Genomic DNA, 15,768 nt, shown 5'->3' with positions numbered 1-15,768 from the left:
ATTGCCCTTGCCTGTAGGAAAGCTGGCAGAAGGGAGCTAAATAAAGAGATCTCCATGAGGTTTTCCTTGCAGAGATTTCCAGAAGTGCTCCCCAATAAGGGCAGGGGTATCCCATTAATATGGAAAGGCTTCAGGGCTCATGCAGAGATTCCTGGGAGGCTAGGGCCTTACACGTGGAACTGCTGTATCTTCACAGCAGCGCTGGCCATGTGACTCCAATGGTGCCACACTCCCAGACTCCTCTGGTCACAACTGAACTGCTTCCAGGATGCCTTTAAAGGATCCCATTGCACAGTGGGTAGGGGGGATGCAAACAAGTAATATAGCTTCAGCTAGGGATGCTTGGAAGAGTCAACATCAATGACATGCAATACAGGCATGACGCATGAAGCTCTTTCCCATACGTGAGCAATCCATTATAGAAGTGAGATGTGCCTTCTGTCTGTGTAAAGGCTGACCTTCTGAACAAAGCAGCATAACCAAGGAAGAGGCACTGGAGATACAATGATGATGCATATCAACTCATTCCTGTCATAAATATGATTGACTACAAAACTAGTTTTTCTCACTGCTTTAGCCTTAAACATTTTAATTCTAAAAATATAGCTTTCACCGGGGGGGGAAATTATTTCAATTATTTTGCCCACATTTTAAAAATATTAAACCTCCAAAATACTGTCCCTTCCTATACCTTATGGCATTGTATTATGGGGAATGCTTTTTTATTTTTCATACATTTCTCACATAAGTAAATCTATAGAGAAAGCTTACTGATCACCAGTATCCAGCTGCTTACAGCTTCAGGAGAAGGTCACTAACTATTCTGAAATCAAAGTACGTGATTCTTCAGCAATTTTATCATGGGGCAATCAATTTCAGTAGCTTTATGATTGAATCCTTTAATATTGTTCTGGTACAACTCCCATTCACTGAGTTAAGTTTAATATAGTACCAAGCCAGGATCTGGTGTAATTAGACGCTTTGCACAAATAACAACTATACAATTTGGTCTCTAGGTTGCAAATGAACTTAATACAACTATTTGTGTACATGAATACCAGCGTCATAAAACTTATAAATCCTAGCATTTATTCTTCCAATTTGCTTTTGTCTTTGTTCATGAAGCAGAAAGTACAGGTTGTTACTACCTTTCATGAACAGGTTTTATATAAATTTAAAGCATTCATTTAAAAATCTCCCTTTATGAAGAACAGATAGTGATTAAAGGCAGGCACTGAAGAATTACACTGACCACACGCAGGCTTACAATTTTGCTTGGAACTTGGTTTTGCAGGCAATGTATCTCTGAACTTGAGATTGGTTGACCCCATATATGCCAGTCCAGGTGAAGGTCCCACCTATGAGAATTGTCCAGAAGGTATGTCTTTGCAACGGGTTGGGATTAAAGCTAAATGGGAGAAAAAAATAACAGACTCAGAATATGGACAAAAATGGTGCTTCTCTCTCTGCCCCAGTTGAATTAATTCAATTGTAAACCCGTGTGGATGCAGTTTAACACCTTTAAGATTGTTTAAGCTGGTCATGTTTTAGCCTAAGTATTTACAAACTTACTCCCAGAAGTTTAATCTTCCTCCATGGTAGGAATCGTTTAGAATGCGGCCGATTCCCCCTTGAACCACCACAGCACGTATAATTACAGATGAAAATCCAGCTACCATGATTCCAACCTGGAAAACATCTGTCCAGACTACTGCCTTTAGACCACCCTGTGTGAGGAATAGCAGATTCAATGTATAGTAGGAGCATGAAATTAAGATGCAAGTAGCTAGCCCATAAAGAAATTTAGCAAATTCTAATTTATGGGCTAGCTCATCCCCACCTGTGGAAAATCCCCTGGGAAGGGCAGAGTGAGGTGATCTGTTTCTCTGAGCCCAAACCACTCCTGCCCCCAGCCTGGCCAGTCTCTACCTGGGAGAATAGAAAACAGTGCTACAGAGATGACCACAGCCCTTTCCACGTGGGAGTGGGCAGATCCACAGGCAGAGGGTGTTTTCCATATGCAGTTTGGAGCAGGGGAGAGAATGACCTGGCCCTCTATCTTCATTCAAGTTTAAACTCAATATTTGTATGCTATGTTACAGTGGAAGGTTGTTCTGTATTTTAACTAAGTAGTTATAAGAAGGGAGGTTCTTTAAAATTAACTGCCGACATACCAGTGTGCAATAGAAGGTACAGACTATTCCAGTTGCGATCACTGCACCCCACAAGTCAAATCCTGTGACTGAAAAAGAGGGAAAATGTACAACCGCAAAGACTGTTTTTGAAAAAAAGTAAATCCCTTAACCTTCAAACAGATTTATAGGTTGGTCTGATTGCCTGAAAAAAAAAGATTAGAACCATTTTAAACAGAAAAGGAGAAAATAATAACAATAGCACTGAAATGATGTGTGCACTAAAACCAAGTGACTTTGACAGATTAAGAATATAACCAACTCATAGCAACAGTTGTGATAGACTTTACAAACTGCTGAGCAATTAGAAATATTTTCGCATTTAAGGACTAATTTCCCTTTAATTAAAATTTTAACAACTAAGACTATATCCCAACGTTTCAAGCCCATGAGTTATCTCACTGACTTCAACACAATGGGCTTTGTGCAGGTAGACAATAAGGGAGTCCCATTCAAGTCAGAGTAACTGAGAGTTGAATTTGTCCCGAAGTCTTCAATCTCTTATAAGATGTGTCATAACTACCAGACTAATATTGAAGTCTTCATTTAGGCAAATAGTCAGCAGGTGGCTGTGGGGAGGGATAGCTCAGTGGTTTGAGCAGTGGCCTGCTAAACCCAAGGTTATAAGTTCAATCCTTGAGGGGGCCACTTAGGGACCATGGGGAAAAAAAATCAGTTCTTGGTCCTGCTAGGGAGGCAGGGGGCTGGACTCAATGGCTTTTCAAGGTCCCTTCCAGTTCTAGGAGATGGGTATATTTCCATTATTCTTCTCTTCTTAATTGGGCCCATATTTACTTATGTTGATGTCTGTCATAAAAACCTAATCATTTTATGTATTGAAAAAAATAATAACAAAATAAAACAAACTACCTTGTAAAATGTAAAATTTTCCTTTTACCTTGGTTCAGTGCCAGAGCTGGAGCATAAATAACAATTCCAGTGTATAAAATCTAAGGAGGATAAAAGAAATACTAAATCAAATGAAAAGTAACTTGTTCTATACCTACTTAAACTATCGTAATTCACTTATAGTACACATAGGGAAATGTAGCTATAGGTATACATAGAGTCTATATCACCAGTACTGTGCAGTATTAAGTAATAATTCCTATCATTTATAAGGAAAAAGTCAGAGGCTACCTAGTATCACATTCTTCATGGTACACTGTTCCTAAAATGAACACTACTGTATAATGGCTCTTAAATGCCCAGGCTCTCTTCAACTTTTCCTGGCTTTTCTACAAAGTATCATACTGTTTAAAAAATGCAGTAATCACATACAAATGCCATACTGCAGAAACCTGTGGAAAGAGGAAAAAATGCTGAGGCTGGCAAATACTTTGCCAAGAAATCTCTTGCCATGTTAATGGCACTCAATATGCAAACATAACTCAGATTAACTGGGACTAGAGCTGTGCCATTAAATAGTTATTCTGCTGTAGTAATTAGGATTTATAGCCACTGTAGGCTGCCAACATTGGAGGGTGACATGCACATACAGGGTTGTGAGTGGGTCTGATTTTCCATCCCTCACTGGAAAGAGATATAGACAAACAAATCTTTTCCCTTATGATTATTATCATAATGGGACACCCAGTACTGATACCACCTATAGTAGTTTGATTTATTTATTTTAAAATCCTGCTTGCCTTTTAACTGTTGGGTCAAATTCAGCCTTGGACTTAGAGTCACGGAGTTTAAGACCACAAGGACCACTAGATCATCTAGTCTGACCTCCTGTATATCACAGGCCACCAACACTCTCAGAACCTGCACACTAAACCCAACCACTGAGATTAGACCAAGGTATTACAGCCCACAAGAGACTAGACTGTGATGTGCCACAAGCAGAGAATAGGAGGGACCCAGTTGCACCAGTGCCTGAGGCCTCTATAATGGCAGAGAAATTAAGTGAGCTCCACCCAGATAATCTAGGCAGGTGACCTGTACCCATATGCTGCAGAGGAAGGCAAAAAACAAAAGGTCACTGCCCATCTGACCTGGGGAAAAATCCCTTCTCAACCCCACATATGGCAATCAATTATACCCTGAGCATGTGAGCAAGAATCAGCCAGCCAACCACCTGAGAGGGAAAAGACTTGGTGCCACCTCAGAGCCCTAGCCATCCAATGTCTCATCTGCAGCCATAGTCACCCCTGCTGCTTCAGAGGAAGGAGATTTAAAAAACCAACAACAACCCTCCAGCTGTCAGCTTGGTGTAACTCCACAAGGCCAAACACAGAGATGTAGCTTGGAGTAAACAGGTGCAACTTCCATGGAAGTCTCTGGACCAAATTCAACAACAACATCAGCAGTGGGGTAAGTTACACATTGAGGAGTTGATTCTGCATTCACTTACACCTATTTTATGGGATTTAAAGCTACTGACTTCAGCTGAGTTCCTCCTGATTTACACTGGTGTGACATCAGACTCTGACTCATGCGTAAGTGGGAAAGTATCATAACCCGCAGTTACTTGGAATTTAGCAAGTGTGCAAACTTACGTGTATAACATACACGCCCTCCTACCATCCTCTTGGCCTGTAACACAACAAGCAACTAACAAAAGAGGAAAATAAAGCCACTCCCCGGCTCCTTTAACTTGTACCATCGTATAGCCAGCCTCCAATGGTTTACACCGATAATATTCCTATTGACCTCGGTGGGGACAGCACCTTGTTAAACCAGCCGCTGAATTTTCTCTTTCCCCACAGAATTCCCAACTGGTGCCATTTACAACTGTTTTGTGTACTTTGGGCCAGATTTTTGGCCCAGATAAGGCTGCTTCACACCGTTCCTGTAGCACAAAGAAGTCATAAACTCAGCTAAGACAGGGCTGCAGAGGATTCCCCTGATGTTGGGGAATCCTCTGGTGACCATAGGGCTGCCATAGCAACTCCTATGCCATTCCCTTTCCACTGTCACCTCCACCAACACCCCCCTCCCCTGGTGAAAGGGGGCCTGGTCAGGGTATCTCTACACTCCAGCAATCTTCAGGTGCCAGAATGGCCCCTTGAAACTGTGGGCATCCAGGTTTAACATATAGGCCGCTCTAAATTACGTTAAGGGCCAAATTCACTCCAAGATTGGGGAAACGCAAAGGTGGCGTCAAACCACCCTTCCCCTCCACACTCTTCCTGAGGTGTGCTGAGTATATCCCCCCCAACAGCTCAGGATCTAGCTCCACAGCGAATGCTCTATCAGTGCAAGTTACACTGTTTTGTCACTTACACCTGTTTTCTGACCAAGCTACACCTAACTTGTAGCCTTCACAAACTATAGAGTACCTGGCCGACTGTCAGCTTGGCATGGTACGGCAAACTTTTTGAGTGAGTTAGCATAGAAAAATAGCTTTCTAATGTGCAGTGAATGTTTTCCCATCTGCTTTCTGGCATCCCGGACAAAATGTGTTCTTGCCACAATCATTATCAGATATTGTTTAACTTAAAAGAAGGATCAAGATCTAATCTTTCAACTTCTTCATTTTATTTAGGTAGTGTTCCCATATTAAGAAAAAATGACACTCTGATGGTTATAGGACCAATAAAAATTATACCAGCAAAACGGTAAAATACTATTTTTAAAAAATCTTCCTTTTAATGATCCAGACAGTTTCAGGTATAAGCTTTAGCACAGAGAAATACGTATTTTCTTGGACATGTTTCTAATATGTATTGAATTATTTTTCTCTGTGGTTTATGAATAGCTTGTCCTACTTTTAGCCTTCAATTTCTTAGTGAATATTATTTTAGGATGAGATGACATCAGTATTCAAATATATTGGTGTTCCACTATTCTCCTAGTGCTTTCTATATCTCTGAGGGGTTTGTATTGCTTTACAGGAAGGGACAAGTACCAGTGCCAAGTAGCAAGCAGCCAGCTAGCATTGCAATGTGTGTTTAGTGCAACAGTTCCCTAGACAATCAGATTACTCAAGGATCCTCAGGGAACAAAGAGCAGTACTGGACAGTGTATGCTCTTCATTACTAGGTAGTATGAAGAACTTCCTTGTCTCTTTCTTTCATGTCAATTTCTGATATTTCGCAATAAACTTAGCAACCGCTTACACATGACTACCAATTACACCACACTAAAGTAATGTTAAAGGCTATTAAAGATCAAAGAACCTGTTTGAGGTTTACTTGCCGTTTGTATAATGAAGAGGATTGTCCCACAAAGACGCAGATATTTATTAAATCGAAGCTCCAGATACTGCAAAAGAGGTGAATAAACAGCTTTGATGCCAAAAATTTACATTTATAGAAATGGTATTAAGAAATCTCCTGTAAGAAAAGATATTGCTGTTCAGCAGAAGTAACAGTTTTTATATTCACATGGATGGTCATGGTCAACCTGATCTTGTTTTCTGCAGACATCACTGTCATTTTAGTTAAACCTGAGAGAAGCTAAATATTTACCTAGTCAGTACAAGATGGAGTACATAGAAGAGAGTTTGGTCATATATACATACATGTGTAGCGCTTTCTAGCACAGGTGTCTTAAAGCACTTTACAGATAATAGTTGTACATTGTGACTGGACAAAATCCAGCAGTTGTTATGCCTTTAGCTACAATCCTAACTAGTTTTGAGTGAATATAACTTTTTTTTATTGTGAGGAGGAAGAAAGAGTTATCTCTACCCTCTTTGAAAACTGCTGAGATTTTCATTTGCACTGGAACAGCTGCCTGAGATGGGCAGAAGGCTTTCAGTTTAACTGGGTCATCTAAATCTGGATCGCCTGCTACTGTAACACCACCAGCAGCACTTGCCCGAGGCATTCACTGTCTGTTAGCATTATACATAAACCCAATCTGGGATGGTGTATAATAATAAATTAATAATAATAATACCCAGATCTTATACAGCATGAATAGGGCCCTACCAAATTCATGGTCCATTTTGGTCCATTTCATGGTCATAGGCTTTTAAAAATAGTAAATTTCATTATTTCAGCTATTTAAATCTGAAATTTCATGGTGATGTAATTGTAGGGGTCCTACCACAAAAAGGAGTGGTGGTGGGGTCGCAAGGTTATTGTAGGGGGTGTTGTGGTGCTGCTACCCTTACTTCTGTGCTGCTGCTGGCAGTGGCGCTGCCTTCAGAACGGGATGACCAGAGAGCAGTGGCTCTTGGCCAGGAGCATGGTATGGTATTGCCACCCTTACTTCAGCGCTGCTGCCTGCAGAGCTGGGCCCTCAGTCAGCAGCTGCCATGCTCAGGCCACCCAGCTCTGAAGGCAGCAGTGCAGAAGTAAGGTGGCATGGTATGGCATTGCCACCTTTACTATTGCCAGATGCTGGTGGGGTGCTGCCTTCAGAGCTGGGTGCCCGGCCAACAGCCGCCGGTTTCCGGCCACCCAGCTCTGAAGGCAGCATAGGAGTAAGGGTGGCAATACCACGATCCCCCCTAAAATAACCTTGTGACCCCTCTGTGACTCCCCTTTGGGTCAGGACCCCCAATTTGAGAAATTCTGATCCCCCCCATGAAATTGGTATAGTATAGGGTAAAAGCACACAAAAGACCAGATTTCACGGAGGGAGACCAGATTGCATGTTCCATGATGCGTTTTTCATGGCCATGAATTTGGTAGGTGTGGTAAGATAAAGCCCGGAAGCATAAACCCTTGTATCAGAGGCCCGGTATACTATGAGACCTAAGGCCTGGACTAAAGTAATGGTCAAGACTTTGCCTACATAAAGCAAAGTTAAGCTGTGAGCCAAAGGCAGGTCCTGCTCACAGAAGCTGGCAAGAAGAAGGCTGATGCTGCAATTATACATATACCTGAGCACTAAGCACTAGTAATATAACTATGTGCCAGGATGGTACCAGAACAGTCAAGAACTAGCACATTCCACACAGATAACAAGGAAGACATGGTCCTAAAGGATAACATGATTGGTAGAGTTGTTTTGTTCGAACCAACGTGTACAAGGTGATAGGCGGCACCTTACTATGTAGAGGGGTTGCACCTCAACACATCAGGAGTGATGTGTAACTTGCCTGTACCTGTGTATAAGAATTCACCCCCGAGGAGTTGTCTTGGTCCTGCCTAAGGGGCAGTGGAGAGTCCCGCCACTGACTGAGCCGGTCCATTGTCAGGGGGCACATATTCGTAGTATGTCCTGTAGAGTCTGCGGGAAACTATTACTGTGTTTCATTTGGCAATAAACCTGGCCAGGTACCTTCATATCTTATCGGAGTCTGTGGTCATTGGGGGTTCTGTCAAGGTCTGCTGTGTCAGCTATCTGCAGAGCCGGGGCAGCACACAGAGGGAACACACACACACAGCCAACTGTTATCAACATTTTGCACAGCAGAGCACCACACCGGTGGCATCTGACGACAGTAGGGCCCTAAGCATGAACCACAACCTTCTGCCTACAGTATCGGCTAAGACTCAAGATCCTCAACTAACAGTCAATCTTGGCTTCAATTGACTTTTTATCCTGAAATTTCATTCCCTTGTCTTAACAGAAACATCCATGTACAGTTGGGAAAAGGAGATCTCCTTTACTCGCCAATCAGATCAATCAAAGCAGATACAAATATCTCAGTATTTCAAAGCGCTGGCATTCGTCTTTGAGTCTTTGCAATTGTTTAAACATCACTTGAATTTTGAATGGATGCATGCAGAGAGGCATGTGAACAAAAAAAAGTGTTTGCACTATGGTAGTCTGCTCATACTATCAGTGCAGGGAATGAACTTAATGGCTGCACTATAATAATACTGCATTTTTTACTGGTCTTTTTCAGGAGTTAGTGTCTAGTCAGAAGTAAGGGCCCAAAACGTATGTGGGGCAAAGTCAACTTGAGGCAGCTAGAGATTTGTACAGGAGAACTACCCCTATGCTGGGGAGAATCTAATGGAGGCTGTTCTTCCGCCTCCTGTGCAGAAACTTCACTGCCTGGTGTAAGAAAAGGCAAGATGCAGGAAGAGTGAAGGGGTGATGTCAACAAGACTCCCAGTTCCCCATGGATGCTAGATCCCTCAGGGATTTTATGCCAGAGGCCTAAGTTAAAATTGCTTCTGTGCAGCTTTACCTCACTGAGCTGGGGTGCAGTGGAAAATCAAGCCCTAATTTTCTAAAGCTATATTTTGGCACCTAGGTAAAGAAGCGGCCTGACTTTCACATATGCTGAGCACTTGCAGATCTCATTGTATAAGTACTATGGAAAATCCAGCCGCTGCTATTTAGGGCCCTGATCCAGAGACCTATTTATCTGTAAATGCAAGAGGAAGTCCCAGTGAAATCAGTAAGACTGCTCATATGCTTGACTGTTCATATGGGTGTCTAAATGCTCTGCTGGATTGGGCCTTTGTGCCTCATCATGGATTTAGAAACTTAAATTGAGGCAGGCCCCCAGGATTGAGAGTTTGGGCTTCTATTTTAGAGGGATTTTCTTTGTGTTTTACTGTTTATTCCAAGTCACCAACCAATCTGTGCAAAAATAAATCCCCAGTTTGGATTGAAAATCTGGAGGGCTAACAATCTCCAGGAGCAAACCCATATGGAATGCGTCTACTGAGACAGCAAAGAGTCCTGTGGCACCTTATAGACTAACAGACGTTTTGCAGCATGAGCTTTCGTGGGTGAATACCCACTTCTTCGGATGCAAGCAGTGGAAATTTCCAGGGGCAGGTGTGTATATATAAGCAAGCAAGAAGCAAGCTAGAGATAACGAGGTTAGATCAATCAGGGAGGATGGGGCCCTGTTCCAGCAGCTGAGGTGTGAAAACCAAGGGAGGAGAAACTGGCAAGCCATTACAGAACCAGTTTCTCCTCCCTTGGTTTTCACACCTCAGCTGCTGGAACAGGGCCCCATCCTCCCTGATTGATCTAACCTCGTTATCTCTAGCTTGCTTCTTGCTTGCTTATATATACACACCTGCCCCTGGAAATTTCCACTGCTTGCATCCGAAGAAGTGGGTATTCACCCACGAAAGCTCATGCTGCAAAACGTCTGTTAGTCTATAAGGTGCCACAGGACTCTTTGCTGCTTCTACAGAACCAGACTAACATGGCTACCCCTCTGATACTCTACTGAGACAGGAGATCTTGTGGGTGGGGAAGAGACCTGCCATGGCCTCTGCAAGGAGGAAATATCAACTGGAAGAGGCGGCTAGTAGAGAGGCAAGGCCACCTAAGGGACGCTGCTGAGAGACACAGCGGCACAGGGGATCGGTATGTATGGAGGACACAGAGAGGATGCTGAATGGGGCTAGTGCTCCCTAAGAGGGAGAAAGCGGCAGCCCCGCTTACCTCGTAGGTGCTGGTGATCCCCAGCCTGTAGAAGACGGGCAGGAAGACCTCGGCGCTGATGAGCACCACCAGGAAGTAGGTGATGGCGAAGATGCAGAATATGGCCCCGTAGCGGTAGATCTCCGCCGGGGTGCCCAGCACGGTGACCGCCGACATGAAGCTGGCGGTGAGGGACAGCGCCACGGGCAGGGCGCTCATGCTGCGGCCGCCCATCAGGAAGTCCTTGGAGGTCTGCTGGCCGCCGCCCGCGAAGGCGTAGTACACGCCGATGACCGCGGAGACCAGCAGCATGGCCCCGAACACCACATAGTCCCACACGGTGAAGTGCCCGATGCTCATGGCCCGAGCCGCAGGGGCGCTCGCAGCGGAGGGGGTGTGTTTAACTCTGGAGGCGAGGGCCTCTCCGGGGGTCGCTACTCTGGGCTATGGCCGGCAGCCAGCGATTCTCGATCTGCGCGCCCTGTGCCCGGCGCTGCGCGCCCCGCTCTCAGTGCGCCCTGTGCCCGGCGCTGCGCGCCCCGCTCTCAGTGCGCCCTGTGCCCGGCGCTGCGCGTCCCGCTCTCAGTGCGCCCTGTGCCCGGCTCTGCGCGCCCCACTCCTGTGCCCGGCGCTGCGCGTCCCGCTCTCAGTGCGCCCTGTGCCCGGCTCTGCGCGCCCCACTCCTGTGCCCGGCTCTGCGCGCCGCACTCCCCGTGCCCGGCTCTGCGAGCTCCGTTCTCTGCGCTTCCGTGCGCTTTTGAGTGCCCCGGACCCGCTGGGGGCTCAGGGGACCGTTCTCTGCTCCCCTTACCGGTGCTGGTCCCTAGGCGCACGTGGGCTCAGCTGCACGGCCGCAGAACTGGGAACACCAAGAGCCCTGACCAAATAAAAGTCCCAGGTGAGTGGTTGACAGAAACCAGCTCAGCAGAGGAGCAGGCAGGCGGTGCATGCCCAAGATCCACCTACCCTCTGCCTCCTCCCAGCGCTGTATCGCGTGGGCACACTATGGGAGAGTAACCCCGGAGGAAGATTAGCTGTTAAATGTCTCTCTCGGCTCTTGCGCGAAGAATATTGCGTTTGGCTTTTATCAAGAGGGAGGGGGCTTTAGACGGTGCTAATATGACCTCAGCCCTATCTCGCTGGCGGCACAGCGTCATTCATTTCAACATACTCGTCCCTCTCATCCCTATGATTAAGAGGTTTGCGGGTGGGAGGAAATCAGCCCGCCTTCAAAACACTCACCTGCTTCTTCCCAGCACTTACCAGGAGTTCCTGCCATTATGTGCCCACAGCCCCCGGAGTTCTGTATGGCTGCTTGTATGGTAGGCTGTTCCAGAGATCAGTGGTTTTCAGCCTGTGGTTCCTTGACCCCTGGAGGCAGGGGCGTGCTTGGGGCGGCGAAATGTCTAGAGCCGCCCCTGCCTGGAGGTCCACAAATTATGTTTAAGATTTCCAAAGGGTTTTGCACCTTCATTCCAACTTTTTTTAGGAGTCCAAAAAATGAAAAAAAAAAGTTAAAAACCACTGCTCTAACATGTAGCCATTATCTACAATCCTGTAATGTTCAATACTACTGCATAGGTGTTGTTTCCCTACAGCAAGGCAAGTAGTCAGAAACCCATTTAACACATCTTCCCTTTCCCCCATACTCAGGTAACCTCAGGATCAACAGTACCGCTAGTCAAGAGATCTCCTTAGAATGAGACTGCTCACCAACATGCACCTTCATCAAAGGCATTTGGTGGCCGGGAGAAATAAATAGTGCCCTTTCCATTCCCAGGATGTTTTCTAGCATTCCATATTCAGATAAAGATATTGGCATTGGGTTTCCCAAAAGAAAATATAAGACATTTTTAATAACTGCAACCCTGCAAATTAAATCTTTAATATGACCAGGTTATATGAGGACATTACTTTCTAGCTGTATGAAGCCCCAAAGTGGTTGGTTGAGTGTTCTAATGGTTTACATGGCACCAGAATTGATTTCCTTAGATTTGGCACATTAGGGCCTCTTTGAACTATTCAAAATTGTGTCAGCCCGTTGGACTTTCCTTTGAAGTGTTTGCACATGCAGTCTTCAAATAATGAGTGTCTCACCAGGGAAAGGATTTACTAGCAATAGATGGAGCTTTCTGCTTCACTCCTAGAAGATATTATCAACAGGTAACATTTTCAACAATACCTATGTGACTTAAGAGCCTAGAGTTGACTTTCAATTAGACTGTAGAATTCTAAAGAGACAAGGTGGGTGAGGTAATGTCTTTTACAGGAACAACTTCTGATAGTGAGAAAGACAAACTTTCGAGCTTACACAAGACCTCTTAGTCAGTTAGGTACTGTTGAAAACTTGAACTGACATCTCTGGTCCCAATCGTCTTTTGCAGGACGCTGAAATGGCTGTTTGACTACAATTCCCTACACTATTTCCCCATATCTAATTACTAGCTGAGCATCACTCTGTTCAAACATCTAGCACAATATCATGTTACAGAATCTTCACCAGCTCTCTGTTTACTACAAAATAAAATCCTGAATCCATAATACTGCATTTCTACAAGATTTTTTTAATCCAACCAAGCTTTCAGTGGCTGCTGAGTGTTGGTTACATTTTGAAAGTGCTCGCAAAGCATGTGTGTAAGGATATCAATGTCCATCCAAAAAATAGTATTTATATTTTTTTAAAAACTCAATTATGATGAAAACCTTTCAAAATAAACACTTTTTCACAGAAATTTATTCTTAAATGGGATTAGAGTATGCAAAGTGCTATCAGAGAGCGCACATTAGAGGTCTGCTTGGGCCTAATTTTAAGGCATGATCTGGACCTGAACCCAAGCTGAGCACAGCAGACCTGAACCCAGCCCAAGCATGTTGAGCTGTTTTCAGAACTGACCTGACCCAAACCCAACACTTCCCCCCAAAACTGTGTCAGTGCTGCTGACCCATTCTTGGGGTTCAGCCTAAAGGGGTCTTCCCACTCCTCACACCCTGGGCCTGTGAACGGTCCCCAGCTGCCTCCTGCCCATGTGGTCAATGCAGCAGTAGCTGCATGCAGCATGCCTCACTCCTGCCAGCCACCACTGCCTGATTGCACCGTGTATGCTGGGAAGTGGGAAGCTCTGCGACTCATTGGCATGCTTGGGCCTCAGCACACCGGTGGCAAGGTGGCAGCAGCTGGCAGAAGTAGGGCATGCAGTCACCACCACGCCGACCCCATGGACAGAAGGAGGTGATCAGAGACAACCCAAACCAAGGGGGTTGGGTTGTTTTTAGACCTGGCCCAACCCGAACCCAACATTTGTAGTCAGGTCCAGTTGGGTTGAGGTTGCGGCTGGGTTGCAAGGCTCTACTGTGCATGGAGTTATGTCATCTGAACTCAGGATTAGGGCTGGCTGAAAGACAAGGATTCCACTTTGCAAAACATCGTGAGGTTTTGAAAATTGTTTGCACTGGAAGAAAAACAGACCTTCCGAATTTTCTTGGTGAAAAAACACAAGAGCACATGAGAGCAGCCCCACCTCCAAATAGCCAATAGCCTGAGGATTAAAGCACATATAGGCACTTAACTGTGGTGTGGGAGCCCCATTTACAAGTCCCTGTTCGACCTGATTTAGAGCAGGGACTTGACTCTGGGTCTCTTACATCCCCGCTGGATGTCCTAAACACCCGGGTAAGGAGTCAGTCTCTCTCTCTCTGGAGTCAATGAATATTTCATTATTTATACAAAGTGGGAACAGCTCCAAGTGGGGTGGGTGGAGGGGGAGGGGGAGCAAGAGAACTGACAGGCTCTATAGCCCCTAGCCCTCTGGACTAGAGGCTACGCTGGGGTCTCTCTCTCTCTCTCTCTGAAATCCTGGGCCTGGGAATGTTTCCTGATGAAAGTTTTGTCAAAACTGTTTCATTACTGCTAAAAGTTTTTATTTCAATGAACCGACATTTTCTGATGGTAAAAGAAACCCCATTGCCTTGGAAATTTCCCAACCACCTTGTGACACAGAGAGCTGGGAATCAGCATCTGATCCCATGCTCTGGTCCCTGATTTACCAAGTAGGCCCCAGGGGAGGGCCTGGTTAAGGAGTGGCATTCCTGATTTCCAGATCAGCCTGGGGTTGGGAAGCTAATGAGCTAATTAGCCCATTAACAAGGAGAGTGGATAAAAGAGCACAGGAAGGAAGTGACCCGGGGAGAAGCAGTAGCTGGCCCAGTCCCACATGACCAAACGGAGTTCTTCTGGAGGAGATACCTTTCTATCCCACCTACCCTCTGGAGAAGGGGCAGTGAAGTTGGATGACATTGTAAATACTGTGACTGCACTAGTGTTTAAAAGATGGTGGAGTGAAACACTGTAAATACAGTGCATGGTGGGATCTACAAAAGGGAAGGTCTCAGAGCAGTCTGTGTGAACCCCTCCCCCAGCTCTATTCAGGATGGGTCTCTCTCACAAATACACCTCTGTGTGCTGTGGTCATACCTCTGTGTTCGTAGTGATCGTTTGTTCTTGTTTGCATATTATAGGATATATGAATGATAGCCCAGATAAACAAAGCATCAGCTGTACCATCTTTATGCATGGCTGTAAATCTAGTTAGTTATGCTTTATTGCACTGTGTCATATCAACATAAATATTATAAGTAAAACCACTGTTGTGAAACTCAAGCTGAGCTATGAGGAAATCTCTTACAGCATTCAAATGTTATAGGTGTGGTTTATTTTTCTGAGGAAGCTGATTTTCAGATATCATAAAGGTGCAGAAGGACAACCATAAATCCTCTTTCTTGGCTAACTCAGCCTTTTTGAAATATTGGCAATAAATGGATATCAGACCAATCTCCTGAAGCAGAGTAAATCAACCAGGGCAGCGCTATTGAATTTAATGGCACTGATTCTTCTCACCCAGACTAATGCAAACCAAGAGTAACTCCATGGGAGCCAATGGAGTTACACTGGTGTAAGAGGAGGCTCAAGCCCATTTGCTCTTTCTCATTGGTACTGTGTAAACATAACTGGTTGTCAAGCAGAGAGAGAGCCCATTTCATAGTTATCCTACAGCCACTTTGCATCACCTACATGGGTGCAAAGCAGCCATATATCCCTTCACACCCTCCCCACAACACACCTGCTGCAGGAGACTTGGCTCTGTGACTTGTCCTCTTGCAAGAGCCCATGCAATAGGGGGCATTCCAGGTTGGGTCAAGATTGGGAGGGTATTGGACAAGGCAGTCTTGTGCCCCATCTATTTCCCTGGGCCCAAGATAAGGCAACCTTCAGGTTAGCCCTAATCAGGGCCAGATCTCAGACTGGCCCTTGGCAGGCCTGGGGTCACAAACCAGCTCC

At 45.1% G+C, this 15,768-nt stretch overlaps 1 protein-coding gene and 1 long non-coding RNA gene across 2 annotated transcripts in view; one reads left to right on the top strand and one right to left on the bottom strand.

Moving 5' to 3' along the window:
• The window catches only part of SLC5A8 (solute carrier family 5 member 8), a 31,548-nt gene extending 20,621 nt beyond the window's left edge, over positions 1-10,927 (bottom strand). The window contains exons 1-6 of the mRNA XM_039520790.1: positions 10,455-10,927; positions 6,339-6,404; positions 3,091-3,142; positions 2,175-2,242; positions 1,573-1,727; positions 1,268-1,408 (exon numbers count right to left, since the gene is read on the bottom strand). Of these exons, the coding sequence (XP_039376724.1) occupies positions 1,268-1,408; positions 1,573-1,727; positions 2,175-2,242; positions 3,091-3,142; positions 6,339-6,404; positions 10,455-10,793 (821 nt within the window). The 5' untranslated portion in view covers positions 10,794-10,927. The remainder of the gene's footprint in view (positions 1-1,267; positions 1,409-1,572; positions 1,728-2,174; positions 2,243-3,090; positions 3,143-6,338; positions 6,405-10,454) is intronic.
• On the top strand, positions 1,346-6,293 carry LOC120395953. Its single transcript, XR_005592899.1, has 3 exons — positions 1,346-1,378; positions 4,337-4,511; positions 6,035-6,293. It is a non-coding gene; the product is annotated as an uncharacterized LOC120395953 (long non-coding RNA).
• Positions 10,928-15,768: the final 4,841 nt, after the last annotated feature.

This window comes from Mauremys reevesii, linkage group 1, assembly GCF_016161935.1.
Source record: "Mauremys reevesii isolate NIE-2019 linkage group 1, ASM1616193v1, whole genome shotgun sequence".
NCBI lineage: Eukaryota > Metazoa > Chordata > Testudines > Geoemydidae > Mauremys > Mauremys reevesii.
Note: the sequence above shows the minus strand (reverse complement) of the source record. Positions and strands in the feature narration are given on the sequence as shown.